Source organism: Taeniopygia guttata, chromosome 9 (genome assembly GCF_048771995.1).
Source record: "Taeniopygia guttata chromosome 9, bTaeGut7.mat, whole genome shotgun sequence".
Classification (NCBI taxonomy): Eukaryota; Metazoa; Chordata; class Aves; order Passeriformes; family Estrildidae; genus Taeniopygia; species Taeniopygia guttata.
Window position 1 is genome coordinate 5,460,059 of NC_133034.1, and position 15,809 is coordinate 5,475,867.

Here is a 15,809-nt window from a genome sequence, read left to right on the forward strand (position 1 = left end):
GATTGCGAAAGGATGCTGACCTTGCACCCACCACGACTTGAACAGGGAGAAGCCGCCTGCAGTCCCACTCTCCCAGGCTTTGAGGAGGCACAAAACCAGGGAATGTCTTCCTGGCATTAACCCAGCTTGGGAAAACCATCAGGCTTTGCTTTTCCCTCACCCCACCCCTGTCCTGCCACCCTTCCCCCCTGCAATGACCACTCCAGCAGGCAGGTTTGGCTCCAGCAGGTTTTATCTCTAGAGGAGAGGAGCAGCGCCGTGGGCGGTGCAGGACCCGGGGGTCACAGAGCAGCGGTGAGGTGACGGACACGGCGCCCACAGCCACGTGGTGATGGTCGCAGCCAAGCATCATGCAAGGGGACAGGGGCTCGCCAGGACCCCCATGCTCAGCCCTCGAGACCCCCACGGGGGATGGAGCTCCACGGGGACACCCAGGAGCCCCTGGGACCAGCTCTGACCCACTCTGGGATGGCTCCGCATCCTCCTCACTCCCGTCCCGCACGTGGGGCATGCGACTACAAGCAGCAGCAGCTGGCTCAGGCGGTCAAGCTGCTAAGTAAGGACTCAAAATACCCCATCATTAAATAATAATAAACTATTAAGGGAAGATCAAGGGTCTGGGCTGTGCAGCTGGGCTCAAGCAACTTTTCTGCATCTGCACAGGGACCAGAACCCGCAGCAGTGATTTGGGGCAAGATTGTGCCGTTCTGGGACACAGCACCAGGCTCTGCCTGCTGTAAGGGGTCGATGGCAAAGCTACAGGGCTACTGAGAACAGAGGGGACACAGTGCTCCCCCAGCAGCATGTGGGCACAGAGAGGACACGGCGGGGGCTATGGGTCAGGCTGGTGGGACTAGAAGCCCTTCTCGATGCTGAGGGTGCGACGGGTGACGTGCTCCATCTGCCCCGAGATGTACTCGGTGAGGCTGATCTGGTAGTTGGCAAGCATCTTCAGCATCAGTCGTAGGTTCAGCCACCACTGCTCCTGGGGCAGCCTGTGCCTGTGCAGGGGACACAGCTCTAGAGCAGACACCCCGGGAAGGTTCCCCCAGGAGCCAGGCCCCGTGCTGGGGCATGGGGACTTACTCAAAATCCGTGACTTTCTTGAGCTCCGTCACAGGGCTGAAGGCCACCACCTTCTTCCGCAGCCCGATCACACAGGCAGTGTCTCCAGAGTTGGCAAACACACGCCCTGGGAGGGGGACACTGCTGACCTTGGCCACCTCACTGGGGGCCACGCCTGGAAGCCTGGAGCAGCAGCCACCAGCCTTCCCTACCCCCCGTGGGAACCCCAGCCCTCGGCTCACCCTTGCTGTAGACTTGCTGCAGCTTCTCTGACATCCACAGCACCGCCTTCACTCCCAGCTTGGTCCCATAGTTCCGGTCAAAGGGGGTTGGGGCTCCCCCCTGGGGACAAAGAAATGGGGATGTCAGGCCTTGCCCAGCTCTCAGGGCCAGCAAGGCCCATGCTCCCCTCTCCCCTGTACCTCTGTACCTGCTGGAGGTGGCCCAGGACGTTGATCCTACAGTCAAAGATGCCTTTGCCTTCTGAGGAGTAAAGGTTGTAGAGGAACTCGGTGGTGTAGTGCTCGTGGCACTTCTCATTGCTGGGGAGCAGAGGGAAGGGCTTGGGGGGCTGCTCCTTCCGCTGGCATGCCCAGGGGTCCCCCTGTTTCCCGTAACACCTTTCGTGTGCTGTATTGTTTTCCCCGAGGCCCAGGGCCCCAGTCTGTGTCCCCAGGAAGATGCTGGGGTGGGGATGGCAATGGAGGCAGCCAGTGTCCCCAGGGCCACGTGTGTGCCCACTGTGCCAAACCTCACCGTGCCCGGGACCCCTCTCTGGCCATGGGAAGGGCTCAGCTCCAGCCTTGCTCCCTGCCACAGGGCTGGGGTTTGCAGTGACTGTCCCCAGTGCCCACAACTCACCGCAGCACCAGCCCTCTCTGGATATCTGTCTTCATTTTGTCAGTCAAGTGCTCCACGTTGGCCTGCAAGATGAACACCGAGATGCCAGCAGCCATCCCACAGCCATCCCGTCCTGCCATCAATCCAGCGTGGCCATGTCCTCCAGCTCCTGCCCTGCTCTGGAGCCCTCCCTTCCCCACTCCTCCTTCTCATTTTAGCCAGAGAGCCGCTCCTGCCCGCTCACCTTTAAGTCGTGGATGGTGAAGGGGTCCTCATAGACGTAGGCAGCGTCGGCGCCCACGGCGATGCCGGTGACCGTGGACAGGTACCCGCAGTAGCCCCCCATGGTCTCCACAATGAACACGCGGCGCTTGGTGCCCGAGGCCGACTGCTTGATGCGGTCACAGCTCTGTGCCCAAGCACGGGGAGGTCACACCAGGGAAAGCCACCTTTGCTTCCCCAGCACGGGACCGTGGCCACTCCAGGCCATGGTGGAAGGTGGTGGAGCATGGTGAGCTGCCCCGTTCCCTGTCCCTCACCTCCATGGCGGCGTTGACGGCCGTGTCGGAGCCCAGGCTGAAGTCGGTGCCGGGCACGTTGTTGCTGATGGTGGCGGGGATGACGCACATGACGATGCAGAGCTCCTCGTACTGCCCGCGTGCCTCCACCAGCTGCAGCACCCCCTCGTATGCCTGCAAGCAGCCGAGGGACTGGGAAATGCTGGCCCTGCAGCCAGGCCTGCATCCCAGAAAGATTCCTCTGGGATGCCCACAGCCACCCCGGCCCCCGCTGAACCAAGGATCCGCCGCACCTCAAAGCCCCCAATGACCAGGAGCCCCTGGATGTTGAATTTGCGCACGTTCTCCACGATCTTCTCCATGCAGGTCTTGGGCAGCGTCCTGTGGTGGGGAAGGGGGTGCAGACAGTGGGGTGAGGATGGTGGGGGACACCCTTTCCCTATGCCCCTGTCCCCAGGGCTGCACTCACCGCTTGGTGCCCAGCATGGAGCCGCCGCGGCCCAGCCATCCTGCCACGTCATGCCAGCCCACCTCGCGGACCTGCGGGCACCAGCGACAGCGTAGGGGTGGGAAGAGCCCCCCTCCCCCAAGCCCAACGCCATCCTCCAAGACATCCCAGCTCACTGTGCCCCTTACCTGCCCCTTGGCCAGGCCCTCGAAGCCGTCGCTCACCACGTAGATGGTGTGTCCCTGGCAGATGCTGATGCGCACGGCCGAGCGCACGGCAGCGTTCATGCCGGCGGCCGGCGCTCCCACGTTCAGAATGGCCAAGCTGAAGGGGCTCTGCGGGGACAGGGATGGGAACAGCACATCCCTGCATGTCCCCAAGGCGGGGATGGTGTACCCTGCTGCTCCCCATCACCCCTCACCTTCTCCTGAGCTGGCTTCTGGTGCGCCAGCAGCTTGTAGATGTTCCAGTTGTTCTCAAAACTCCTGCAAAGACACGGGGATGTGTTCCCAAGGCACATCTGGGAGAAGGGACATTCTCCCCAGTGCCCCTGGAGTGTGATTGGAGACACTCTTCTAGCTGCAGGAGCCAACAGCTTCCCCAAAAGGAGAAGCCTCTATCCAAGAGGGATGTCTCCCGCAGTCCTGGTTCCTGCTCCTCACCTTCCACGGAGCTGGATGGCCTCCTCAAACCTCTTCTCGTCCATGGCCTTCTGCACATCCTTTGTCTTGAGCGAGGAGAAAGATGCAGCACCATAACACCCACGTTCACAGGGAAGGGAGTGAGACCCCCACCCAACTTCCCCGGTACTCACCACCTGGACACACTCCATGAGTGGCAGCCGCACCGACTGGTTCCCAGAGTGGCTGACCACGCAGGCCGGGGTGTCTGGCGTGGCCTCCAGCAGCGCCATCACCGCCTCCATCCCCATCTTGCTGCTCTGCAAAGGGACAGGGGCACCTGTGACATTGGGCCACCAGCGCCAGCTGGGTGGGATGCTCAAGGATGCTCCCACAGGCTTGGAAACCATGTGGCTGCTGATTCACTGCTGGAAAGCTGATGTTTTTATTTAAAAATTCATGAAATTTGGAGTAAATGAGGAGAAACGGGTGCACAACTCTGCCCAGCAAAGCAGGGCTGAGCCTCACCCCTTTCCATCGGGCAGAGGGATGGCAGGAGCGGGGTTCCCCCTGTGTCCTCCCCTGGACCTACCAGCACGCGGTCAAAGGCGGACGGGGTCCCCCCGCGCTGCACGTGGCCGAGGACGGTGACCCGCGTGTCGAAGCCCAGGCGTTGCACCACCAGCTGTGGGGAAGAGGGGACATCACGCTGGGGACCCGCCGGTGTCCGTGGGTGCCAGCGTGGTGCCGGGACAGTGCCTTACGTCCTTCACGTAGTTGGAAGAGATGGGTTTGCCGCTGCGGTCGATGGCGCCCTCGGCGATGATGATGATGTTGAGCCGCGAGCCCCGGCTGCGTGTCTGCCACGAGAAGAGGACAAACAGCCACCACGGCTCAGCCAAAACTCACCGTGGGCCGTGCGTGAGCGCCCTCCCCACCCGCCATCTGTGCTGCTCCGGGGGCGGCTCAGGTCACGGCAGCTGAGCCCCCGAGCCAGCGCTGCCCCTGGCACGCGGGGCTGGATTTGCGCTCGGCTCAGTGCCCCGGTTCACAGGCACAATGGCGGCAGCTCCCGAAGCTTCGCAGGGGCCGGGCACGGCTGCAGGGCTCAGCCCCGGCCCCTGCGGGGACTGCCCGGGGGAACCAGGCATGGGATGGGATGGCAGGAACCCCCCTCACCTCCCCGAGCCTCTCGCACATGAGGTCCTCCCAGCCGTCCTCCGGAGGGGACTCGGGGATGAAGAGCCAGTCAGCGCCCGAGGCCAAGCCGGACACCAGCGCCAGGTACCTGGGGGGACACGGCGGTGGCAGCTCTGATCCCGAAACGCGGCATCCCGTCCCACCGATGGCTTCCCCAGCCACGGGGCTTACCCGCAGTGACGACCCATCACCTCCAGCACGAACGTCCGCTGGTGGCTGCAAGGACATGGGTGGGAAGAGAAGGTGGTCGGTGGGTGCGATGGTTGGGGCGCTGCAGCCCCCAGCCGCCCGTCCCCCTCACCTCTGCGCCGTGGTGGTGATGGCGTCGACGACCTCCATGATGCGGTGCAGCGCCGAGTCGGTGCCGATGGTCATGTCGGTGCCGCAGAAGTCGTTGTCGATGGAGCCCACCAGCCCCACGATGTTCAGGTGGCAGTTCTTCCTCGCCACCTCCTCGCTGATCTGCCCTGGGGGGGGGTCACGGCCACCACAGCGGTTATTTCAGGGCACTCGTGTCCCCACCATCACGGGGCTGGAGCCCAGGCCTCCTCGGGGTCACAGCACTGGGGTGACCCACCAGACCTCGCCGCCCTCAAACGCCTTCATCAACCCACCCGGGGGCTGGGAGGGGCTCACCCACCATCTCGGACCAGCTCCTCCAGCAGCCCAGCCCACTCGGAGCGGAAGATGTTGGCACCGGTGAGGCTGCCGTCGCCGCCGATGACGCACAGGTTGGTGATGCCGTGCTCCACCAGGTTGCGGGCGGCCCGGAGCCGGCCTGCCCGCGTGGTGAAGGCCTTGCAGCGGGCGCTGCCGATCACCGTCCCGCCCTGGGGACAGAACGGGACACGTGGCTTGTCACACACGTCTGGAGGGCTGGGATCTGGGGTCCCGTGGCCCCATGGTGGCCCTCACCAGCTGGATGATGTTGGAGACGCTGAGCCAGTTGGCTTGTTTGATGTTGTCACCCCCCTCCACCAGCCCCTCGTAGCCCTGTGGAGAAGCAGAGGATGGAAGTCAAAGGTGCCCTGGCACAGGGGCGTGGATCCCCCCAGCCATGATGGGGAGCAGAGGGAAAGCCCAACCTCATAGATGAGGAAGACCTTGGCTCCCACGTATATCCCCATGCGGGTGACAGCGCGGACAGCGGCGTTCATGCCTGGAAAAGTGATATATGAGCTGGAATATCCCATGGGATTCTGCGCCCACAGGAGATGGGATCCCACAGGTGACCCTGAGTTGTCCCTTCGAGCAGGGGGAACCCCTTGGGACCCTGCAGCCCACAGGGAACAGGATCCGACAGGTGACCCTGAGGTGTCCTCTTGAGTGGGCGGGGAGCCACGTGGGCTGACACCGGGGACACTCCGCGCACAGCTGGGCCGTGCACGGGGAACTGCGGGAGCGAGCTGCTCATCCCGGGGCGGGGGGGGCCGTGGATGGGGACAGGGACGGACACAGCCCCTCCGTGGGGCTGCCCCGCGGGGCCCCTCTGCCCTCCCACGGCGGCGGCCCGAGGGTGGCGGACGGGGAAGCGGCGCTGGCGGGGCGCACCGGGAGCGGGTCCCCATCACCCGCCCGGGCCGCGGACCCCGGCCCCGAAGGTCGCGGTGTTGGGCACGGACACGCGGGGACGCGGCGGGCCCGGCCCGAGCCCCCCTCCGCCCCGCCGGGCGCACCTTGCGCGTCGCCGCCGCTGGTGAGGACGGCGATGGCCATCCCGGCCCCCGCCATCCGCAGCCGCTCCAGCTCCGCCGCCGCCATCGCTGCGCTCCCGGCACCGGCAACGCCGCCGAGGACACGCCCCGGGACACGCACGGACCGGGGACACGCCCCGGGACACGCACGGACCGGGGACACGCCCCGGGACACGCCCCGGGACACGCACGGACCGGGGACACGCCCCGGGACACGCACGGACCGGGGACACGCCCCGGGACACGCCCAGACCGGGGACACATCGCGCCATATCGCGACATGGTGCGCCGTATCGTCCCGGACAGTGGGCACATATCCCGCCGTCCCGGACCGCGCCATCCTGCGGGAGGTTCGTCCCCGAGTCCTGAAGGAATTGGCTGATGGAGCTGCCCAGCCGCCCTCCAGGATATCTGAAAGGTCCTGAATGTCCGGTCAGGTCCCAGGTGACCGGAAAAAACGGACTCCTTGTCCCCATCTTCAAAAAGGGTGGAAAGGAGGGGCCTGGGGCGCGGACCTGGCCCGTCCCCTCCCCTCTGTGTGTCCGAGGGATCGTGGACAGGACCTGGAAGCTCTGCTGAGGCAGGGGGAGGGAGCACAGGAGGTGACTCGGGACAGCTGCACCAAGGGCAAGTCCTGCCAGACCAACCCAGTGGCCTTCTCTGATGGGGCGACTCCCTCAGTGGGCAAGGGAAAGGTTATGGATGACATTTATCCCAATTTCTATACAGCCTGGACACAATCCCACCCAGCATCCTTCTCTCTGCATTGAAGAGCTGCATTCCATGGGTGGACTGTCAAATGGATAAGGAATGGGCTGGATGGTCACATCCAGAGGCTCCATGGCTCAGAGTGGCCATCAGTGACCAGTGGTGTCCCAGGGTCTGTGTGGGACCAGGGATATTTCCGATCTGCATCGCTGGCACAGAGGGTTTGGGGCACCCTCAGCAGGTCTGCAGGTGACACCAGGTGAGGGTGCAGTGACACTCCTGAAGGATGGGGCCATCCAGAGGGCTGGACAAGATCCAGAAGTGACCCGTGGGAATCTCATGAGGTTTAACACCAGCAAGTGCTGGTGCTGCCCCTGGGTCAGAGCAACCCCCAAGATCAATCCAGGCCAGGGATGAGCAGATGGAGCAGCCCTGGGAGAAGGACTTGGGGGTGCAGGTGCTGAGGGCTGGCCATGCCCCATCCCAGAAAAGCCCCTGTGCTGGGCTGATCCCAGCGTGGGCAGCAGGAAAGGGATTGGGATTCTGCCCCTCTGCCCTGCTCAGGTGAGAGCCCACCTGCAGAGCTGCCCCAGCCCCGGGCCCAGCACAGGAAGGAGCTGGAGCTGCTGGAGAGAGCCCAGAGGAGGCACCAGGGTGAGCAGAGGGATGGAGCAGCTCTGCTGGGGGAAAGGCTGGGAGATCTGGGATTGTTCACCTGGAGAAGAGAAGCTCTGGGGTAACCTCGTTGTGGTCTTCCAGCACCTGAAAGAGCCAACAAGAAACATGGAGAGAGAATATTCCCAATGGTCCTGTTAGAGGGGAATGGCTTCAAACTGCCAGAGGGCAGGATTAGATGGGATACTGGGGAGAAATTCTTCCCTGTGAGGGAGGTGAGGCCCTGGCACAGGCTGCTCAGAGAAGCTGTGGCTGCCCCTGGATCCTTGGAGGTGTCCAAGGCCAGATTGGATGGGGCTTGGAGAATCCTGGGTGTCCCTGCCTGTGGGAGTGGGTGGAATGAGTTGGGAATTCAGGTCCCTTCCCACTCAGCATTCCATGCCATAGCAGGCTGTGTGATGCCATTACATGCCACCCCAGGCTGTGCCATGCTCTGTCAATGAGACGAGCTGGAGCTTTAGTAGAAATTTTACATTTAAAATTTTTTAATTTATAATTATTTTAGGTGTAATTAAAAAACAAACCTGTGGAGATTTGGCCCTGCTATGGATTTCTCATCCCCACTACCCAGCTCAGCTACCCAGAGTGTCACCACTTTCCAGGGAGGGGTGTCCTGTTGCTGGATGTCCTCTCCAAAGGGGATGGCATCCTACAGGTGATGTTGAGGTGTCCCTTCGAGTGAGGGGAACCCCGTGGGACCCTGCACTGCACAGGGAATGGGATCCAGGTGGGAATGGGAATGGGATCCAGGTGGGTGCAGTGCGCTGCTGGGTGGCTGCTCCCTCCAACTCTCCCCATTCCCTGGCAGTGATCCCCATCACCGTGTCCCCCTGGTCTCCCACATCCCCCAGGGGAGTGGGACAGTGCCCTGCCCGGCCAAGGGATGGGGAAACTGAGTCCGCTGCTGGCAGCTCGCCCAATTCCATCTGTGCCGAAGGAGCTTGGAGCCTCATCCTGCATGCTCAGGCGCCGTGGGGCCCGGCATATCCGGCAGGGAAGGGGTGCGGATGGCTGGGGTTAAGGAAATGGGAGAGACCTGGCCGGAGTCCCGCTCTCCTCCCCCCACAGCCCCACCTCCCCGGCCCGCTTAACATCCCGTGGGCGAACCGAGGGCCAGCAGCGCGTCCCCGGCGGGTGGCCGGGCTGAGCTGCGAGCCGGGCCAGCCGCGGGCCAGCAGCGTGTCCCCATCCCTGTCCCCATCCCCGTCCCTGTCCCCACCATGCTGCGGCTGCTGCTGCTCGGCGGGGCCCTGGGCTGCGCAGCGGAGCCGGCGGGTAAGGCAGGGACACGGCGGTGCTTGGGGACAGCGGGGCTGCCGAGGGGCACACGGGGGTCACAGGCGGTGGCTGATGTCGCACGTCTCCCGCAGCTCCGCTCGCCTTCACCATGCTCCAGCTGACCCGCGTCTACATGGGCAATTCCATCTTCCGGGGCAATGCCAGCCTGAACGGGCAGCTCAGCCATCTCCTGGAAGGGAATAATGTCACCCAGGTGCTCCCGCTGGAGCCTCCGGACGCCTGGGCCCGGCGGCAGGACGAGGTGATCGCCTACCTGAGGAACTTCAGGCTGCTGGTGATGATGTTCAACAAGGAGAGACCCATCAATTGTGAGTGGTACCCGGGGGAAGGGGTGGGTGCCCGCGCTTCCAGGGTACGGGGGTGGCTCTGCAGGGACAGATGGGTGAAGGGATGGGGACACGGCCATGTGCAAAACCTCTCTGTGGGCAACGGGAGCCTTTCTGTGCAGCCGGGAATTTCTTACCCGGAGCACACCCTGGGGTGATGCTCAACCTGTTGCTGCTCCTCAGGAAAAGGGCTGGGGACTGCAGCCTGTGGGGTGGTGAGGTGTAGGAACCCTGTCTGCTCCCTGCCAGTGCTCTGCCTGCATCCCACCTGCATCCCTAGCACCCTGCCTGCATCCCGCAGCTTGTGGGAGCTGTGGGACGCTGCTGCCGATGGTTCCGTGCTCCTGCTCGCTCCGCCCCACAAGCCCTGTCAGCTCTGCTGCTCCTGCCTCGCTGTGCTTTCCTTTCCTTTCCTTGGTTATCCCCAGAGCGGTTTTGCCCAGTCCCACACTCCGGTACCCTTGGGGAGCCCGGTGTCACCGCGGAGTCTCTGGCATGACCCGCCCCCACTCCCGGTGTCCCTGTCCCGGTGTCCCTGTCCCGGTGTCTCGCTCCATCCACGAGAGCCACGAGCAGCTCTGTGCCCAGAGTCTCCCTCCGTACAACCGGAGTTGTGCTCTGTGCAGATAAGGGAGGAAAAAGAATCCCAGTCGCTGGAAAAATCACTGCCGTGCTCAAACCGAGGGGAAACGAAGCTGTGGGTGGTTTGGGTGGTGCTGAGGCTGTGCAAACTCAGTGCCCAGTTTGCTGCTGCTGAGGGCCACGGGGTGCTCAGGGTGGGAGCCTGGTGACCCTGTCCCCTCCCTCTGTCCCTGCAGTCACCCATCACCTGTGCTGCCACCTCGGCTGCCGCCTCTACCCCAACGGGACCGCCCAGAGCTTCTACGAGGTGACCCTCAACAGGACAGCGTTCCTCAGCTTCCACGTCCCCAGCGCCACCTGGGAGCGGCGCTGGCCCGGCGAGCTCCCGGTGGCCGCCTTCGCCCAGGAGCAGCTGATGAAATACCCCATAACCACCCAGGACCTGCAGTATTTCCTCAACACCACCTGTGTCAGCATCCTGCAGGCCCAGAGCGTCAGGACAGGTCCGTGCTGGGGCTGGGGCTGGGGACAGGGACGCGGTGGCGTGGCCCAGTCGTCACCTCCATCCCTCTCGCCTCTTGCAGGAAAAGTCAGCGGCCGATCGCGCGCTCCGCTGGTGCTGGGGCTGGTCCTGGGAAGCCTCGGGCTGCTGGGCATGGCCCTGGGCATCTTCCTGTGCACAGGAGGGAGCTGCTAGCGTGGGCAGCTGTCCCATGTCACCCCATGGACACAGGGGACGGACCTGTCATTTCCCCGTGCATCCATCACCACCCTGTGGAGGCAGGGGACGGACCCATCACCTCCCGTGGAGTCAGAGATGGATCCATCATCTTCCCAAGGATCTAGCAACTCTCCGTGGATCCATCATCACCGTGGGGAGACAGAGGCTGGATCCATCATCCCTGCATAGAGACAGAGACTGGATCCATCATCCCTCCGTGGAGGCAGAGACTGGATCCATCATCCCTCCGTGGAGGCAGAGACCAAATCCACCCCTGACAAGGGATGCACGTCCCCAGTGCCGCAGGCTTTGCTTGCCAAGGACACTGATGGCTTCCCAGTCCTGTCCCAGCTGGACTGACCCCTCCAGCAGCCCCCTGCCCTGTGGACAGTCCTCACGCCGGGCAATGCACAGAGACTCCACACAAAAACACTGAGCATGGATGGAAAAATGTGGGGGGAGAGGTGTGGGGGGAAAGCAGCAGGAGAAACAGCCATGGAGTGGTTAAAAGGATGGTGTTAAACCCTCATTCACCCCTGTTCCAGTGGGGATGGAGGGAGGATGTCACACCTTATGTAATAAAACCATCCATCAGCTCCCACCACACCTTTGGCTGCTCTTGTTCCCCTTGGCAGCACTGATGTGGAGCTGTGGATCCATCCCGGACCACGGCTGCTGGTTGCTGGCTGGGCTTGGTGTTGCCAGGCCCTGTGCCAGACCTTGGGTTGTGTGCTAAGTTTTCCAGGTCTCTGGAAAGACACTGGTGGTGTTTGCAGGAGGGTGTTGAACCTCCTGAGCTCATTTCAACCTTCTCCCAGTTTTGGTTTGACTCAATTAAGTAATTTTCTCAATGTTTTTCATTTCCTCGCTCGGTGTGAGATGCTGAGGTCAAGCACACACAGCTGTGAGGGGACAGTTTTCCTTTTCCACTATCCAAATCCAAGCTAAAACCTCCGCTCTGACTGTTTAAACTTTGATTGCGTCGATAAGAAACTCTTGGCCATGTTTCCCTTTCACCCGAAAGTGGATTTTGAGCTCTCCTGTGCATCTCCACTGCTCTGGCAGCAGGAAGGGAGCCAGGAGCTGGCTGGAGACAGGAGAGAGGCTTTCCTGGATTAGCTTCCAGCTCTTTCTTTTCTAAACACCTTGCGAGCAAGACAGGGTGTGATGAGGGAAGATGGAAAAAGAGATGAGGGAGAGAAGGGATGCGAAGATGACCTTAGGGGTTGTCCTCATGGAGGGATGGAGGTCTCCAAAGCCCACATCTCATCACCCTGGCCCCCAGCCAGCCCCGGAGCAGCCCCCGCCTCCCCCAGGCTCCTGGGGCAGGGGCTGGGGCGCTCCCCACCCTTGGCGGGCTCCGAGAGGCTGGAGAATCCAAAACAAGAGGGCTGAGGCACGGGAATGTCATGGCTCAGCCCTTGGAGCAGTGCCCTTGGCAGGAGCTGCGCTGTGGGCCGAGCGCCCCGTGTCCCGGCCAGGGACACCAGGGCAGTGCCCAGGGTCACACGTGCTGCATTTGCTGCCCACAAAGGGATTCAGTCCCTTCCAGCTGGGAGAAACCCCTGCATTCCCAGCTCTGCTTTGAGTTCCAGACTCAGGGCATCTCTGCTACCTGCAGATGTTGTGCTCTGGTCCCCAGGACTTGGAGTGATTCCTGATCTCAGTCAGTCCCCTCTCCCTGGGCTGCAGCTCCTTGCTCTGGCTGGGATGGCTGAGCGTGGATGCTGTGGGATGCCCATGGCTGTGATGGAGCAGGGATGGCAGCCAGGACTGACAGACCCAGGTGGCAAACACTGGGGGGGAGGCCTGGAACAGCAGAGCTTGCTTTGCTTTGTGCTCCAGAAATGTGTAATCTTTTGGACAGATGAGCAAGTCTGAGCTTGTCCACTCCACGCAGCTCTGGAAAAGCCTTTATCCTGCCCCTGAGCTCCCTGTGTGTGTCTGGAGAATGCTCCAGAACAGAGCTGACTGCTGCTGCTGCTCCTGAGTTTCCACAAGGGCAGTGGGGATCACCCAAAAGTGCAGAACCCTGAGGAACAGCCTCATGTCCATTGGTGTCCATGGGCAATGCACCCAAACCCGGCACCTCCATCCCAAGGCACTTCCCTGGCGGTGACCAGCATCAGGGTCCAACCTGGACACGGTGGCCAACAGCAGAGGGGTTATGGTGGCAGCATCCACCTCCAACACATCATAGCCCCAACATTTCTCTTCCTCACCCCAAAACCCTCAAGTGCCTCATGGTGGGGCCACTGAGGCCTGGCTGGGTGTGGCAGCCAGGGACAGTAGCACCAGTTCCACCAGCACTCCAACACAGCTTCCTGGCAGCTGGCAGCCACATGCATGGCTCATCCTCTCCCAAATTTGGTTGCTCTTCCGCCCCGATCACAGCTCGGGACAGGCGCCAGTGCGTATTCCATCAGCGAGGGGTGGTTTTAATTTTCTCCTTGGAGGACTTTTGGGTTCTGCAGGAGGGTGAATGAACCCGCACAGAAGCCTCTGGCAGCTCTAGCCAGCTCCCGGAGTGACCCATGGGGATTGCCGGGCAAGGCTTTGTTTTCCAAGGATGGTTTCCATCGGCCTGCTCCGCTGCCGCTGTCCTGGATAAGGGCTCAGATAAGACGCCCAAGCCTTGATCCTTGTTCCAGTGAGGCAATGCCCATGTGCCAGGAACCAGCTCTTTCCTTCACTCCATCCCACGGGGAGCTTGGATGGGATGGGCAGGTCAGCCTGTTTGCTTTTGGACATCAGCTCCCTCTGCAAGGCCGGTATCTCCATCCGTGTCCTTTGGGAGCTGCTGTGCCTCAGGACAAAGGGCTGGAAGGCTCCAGGAGCTGCCCAAAACCAGTGATGGGCTCTGCTGCCTGCTGGGGTGGCAGAGGGAAAAAAAAGGTGGGGCTGATGGGATCCATGTGGAAGGAAGCGGGATTATCCCTGTAAACACCTCTTACGCACTCGGAGCCTGCACTGGTGTCATTGTGGCTTTTCAGGACTAAACAAACCCCATCCTTCCAGATTCTCAGAGGTCACAGTGTCACAGCCACAGATGTTTTAATTCCTGACTTTGGGACACCCTAGTTAACCCCAGGGGCTGCACTGGGAGTTGGGGGTTCAGCTTCCTGGCAGCCTCCTGCTCCCACACGGAAAGGAGCAGCTCCATGGAAAAGCGTCTCAGCACAGGGAAGGGCCGTGCTGGCCACTCCCTCCTCGCAGGGCGGTGGGTGCCCAGCGCTGCCCTCTTCCCTTCCCGCTCACCTCCCAGGCCAGCAGGAGGAAACGGGAGGAGAGGGCTGGCTGCTGGCCAGGAGCAGGAATGGGTGGCAGGAGGGATGAAGGCAGCGGGTACCACCCATCCCACACCTCTGCCCTGCCCCGCAGGGCTGCCCTGTCCCTGGGGACCCTCCGGAGCAAGCCAGGCTGCTCCACCAGCTCCTGCAATGCAGCCAGCAGGGATGGGGACCAGGCTGGGAAGCACAGTCAGGATTCCAGTGAAAAATCATTGCTTCACCTTCCCTTTCCAGCTGGAGGTTCCCGCTCCAAACCAAGTAGACTTGTCCTGGCACCAGTCCCTTCTCCCTTCTTCCTCCACTGCCCAGCCCTGGAGCAGAAAGGTTCAGAGAGAGATGGACATGAAAAAACAAGATTTTTCTTTGGAAAAACTCAAGCTTGCTTGCACTGCACCTTCAGAGACGTTTCCTTGGAAAAATGGCTGTTTGGGAACACTTTCACCCACTTCCCAGAGTTGAGAGCAGCCTTTGGTGTGACTGAAGGCGTAGGGAGCAAAACCCTCCTCCCAAGACCTCCACACTGAGGGCTGAAACTCCTTGATGCAGCCCCAAAATGTCACCATCCAGTCTGGGATGGGGAATGTGGCTCTAGGTGCAGCCAGCCCAGGCTGTGGAGGGACAGAAGACACGGACAAGGCTGCAGGCCATGGTGGATCTGAGCCCTGTATTCCCTCCCACCATCAACCTGCTATGGAATCCTCATCCCATCTGCTCCTTCCCCTCCTCTGGGATGGGAGGGATCCAGCCAAAGGGTGGGAACACAGCTGATGGAGGTGATGACATCTAAAAGCCAGCCTGTGGTGAGGCCCTGAAAGAACACACACAGCCCCTGGAGGTGCTGAAAACCATTCCCTGCAGGAATAAACCAGGAGCCCATTCCAGCCAGGCCTTCCCAAGGCAGCATGGACTTCTGGGACTGCATTCCAAGGACAAATGCTTTCCTAGAAGAACTGAACAACATGCCTTCATCTGAACCCTCACAATCCTAAATTCCAAGGATTTAGGTTCAAAGAGGCCCAGGAAGTTTGCGTTTATTTCTTCCAGTTTGGGAATGGCATTGCTTAGAAAGGACTGGAAATTTGAGCTGTGCATTACAGAATTCCCAGCCTGGAGGTTCAGTCAGGATCCTCGTGTGGTGCCAGACCAAGATGTGAACACCTAAACCTCGTGGGAAGCATTTCAACGGATAAAGGAGTCCATGTGTGCCATGACTCACTCCCACCAGCTCCATGTCACAGGAGAAGGGGACAGAGAATGCCATGGACACCCAGCACCCTCTGCACCCCCAGTCCTTGGAGGACAAATATTCCATGATCCTAAAACAAGCACCAAAACCACTGGGAACGTTTGAGCAAGCACTGCTGTTGCTGCTGGGCAGAAGCATGGAAGCCCTGGAAGCTTTGTCTGGAGGTGGGAAAGGCGTTGGAAGCTGAACACACCCCACAGAAGGGGAGAAAGGGTGGAAGGAAGCAGGGGTTTTTGGTTGGAACTTGGGGCTTTTTTTCCCATCTTCCTCCCTGCTGGTGTGCAAGCCAGGGCTCTGCAGCCATTGTTGTGCTCTCCAGAGTCTGGTCCCACAATGCAATAAAAACAAACCACAGGAAGGAAAGGAATTAGCAGGGAAAGGAAAAACAGCAGTGGGAACAAGAACTCGGGCCCAAAATAAACCCGCTGACTGCTGCTCGGGGTGCAGGTAGGAGAGGGAACACCTTCCCCTGGGGGAGATCTTGGAGCTTAGGGGTGAAATCCTGGCTTTTTGGATTTATTGCTACAGGTGAGCAGGGTTGCAAGGAGCTGGAGTAACAGGAAACAGCCCCATGCAC

General features: G+C 61.3%; 2 protein-coding genes across 2 annotated transcripts; one reads left to right on the forward strand and one right to left on the reverse strand.

The window, feature by feature from the left end:
* Positions 1-214: 214 nt before the first annotated feature.
* PFKL (phosphofructokinase, liver type) lies at positions 215-6,617 on the reverse strand. Its single transcript, XM_030280108.4, has 22 exons — positions 6,368-6,617; positions 5,777-5,850; positions 5,607-5,684; positions 5,332-5,521; positions 4,993-5,158; positions 4,863-4,907; positions 4,671-4,779; positions 4,256-4,351; positions 4,084-4,176; positions 3,686-3,811; positions 3,534-3,598; positions 3,293-3,356; positions 3,060-3,206; positions 2,893-2,963; positions 2,717-2,804; positions 2,445-2,597; positions 2,150-2,314; positions 1,927-1,988; positions 1,496-1,607; positions 1,308-1,407; positions 1,087-1,192; positions 215-1,001 (listed from the first exon to the last, which is right to left on the reverse strand). Exons 1-22 carry the CDS (start codon positions 6,450-6,452, stop codon positions 854-856), a joined length of 2,343 nt encoding a protein of 780 aa, XP_030135968.1. The 5' UTR covers positions 6,453-6,617; the 3' UTR covers positions 215-853.
* Positions 6,618-8,875: 2,258 nt separating this feature from the next.
* Positions 8,876-10,817, forward strand: PROCR (protein C receptor). The gene is made up of 4 exons (XM_004176434.5): positions 8,876-9,043; positions 9,139-9,375; positions 10,212-10,478; positions 10,560-10,817. The coding sequence occupies exons 1-4, from the start codon at positions 8,989-8,991 to the stop codon at positions 10,670-10,672; spliced, it is 672 nt and encodes a 223-aa protein (XP_004176482.5). The 5' UTR covers positions 8,876-8,988; the 3' UTR covers positions 10,673-10,817.
* The last annotated feature ends 4,992 nt before the right edge of the window (positions 10,818-15,809 follow it).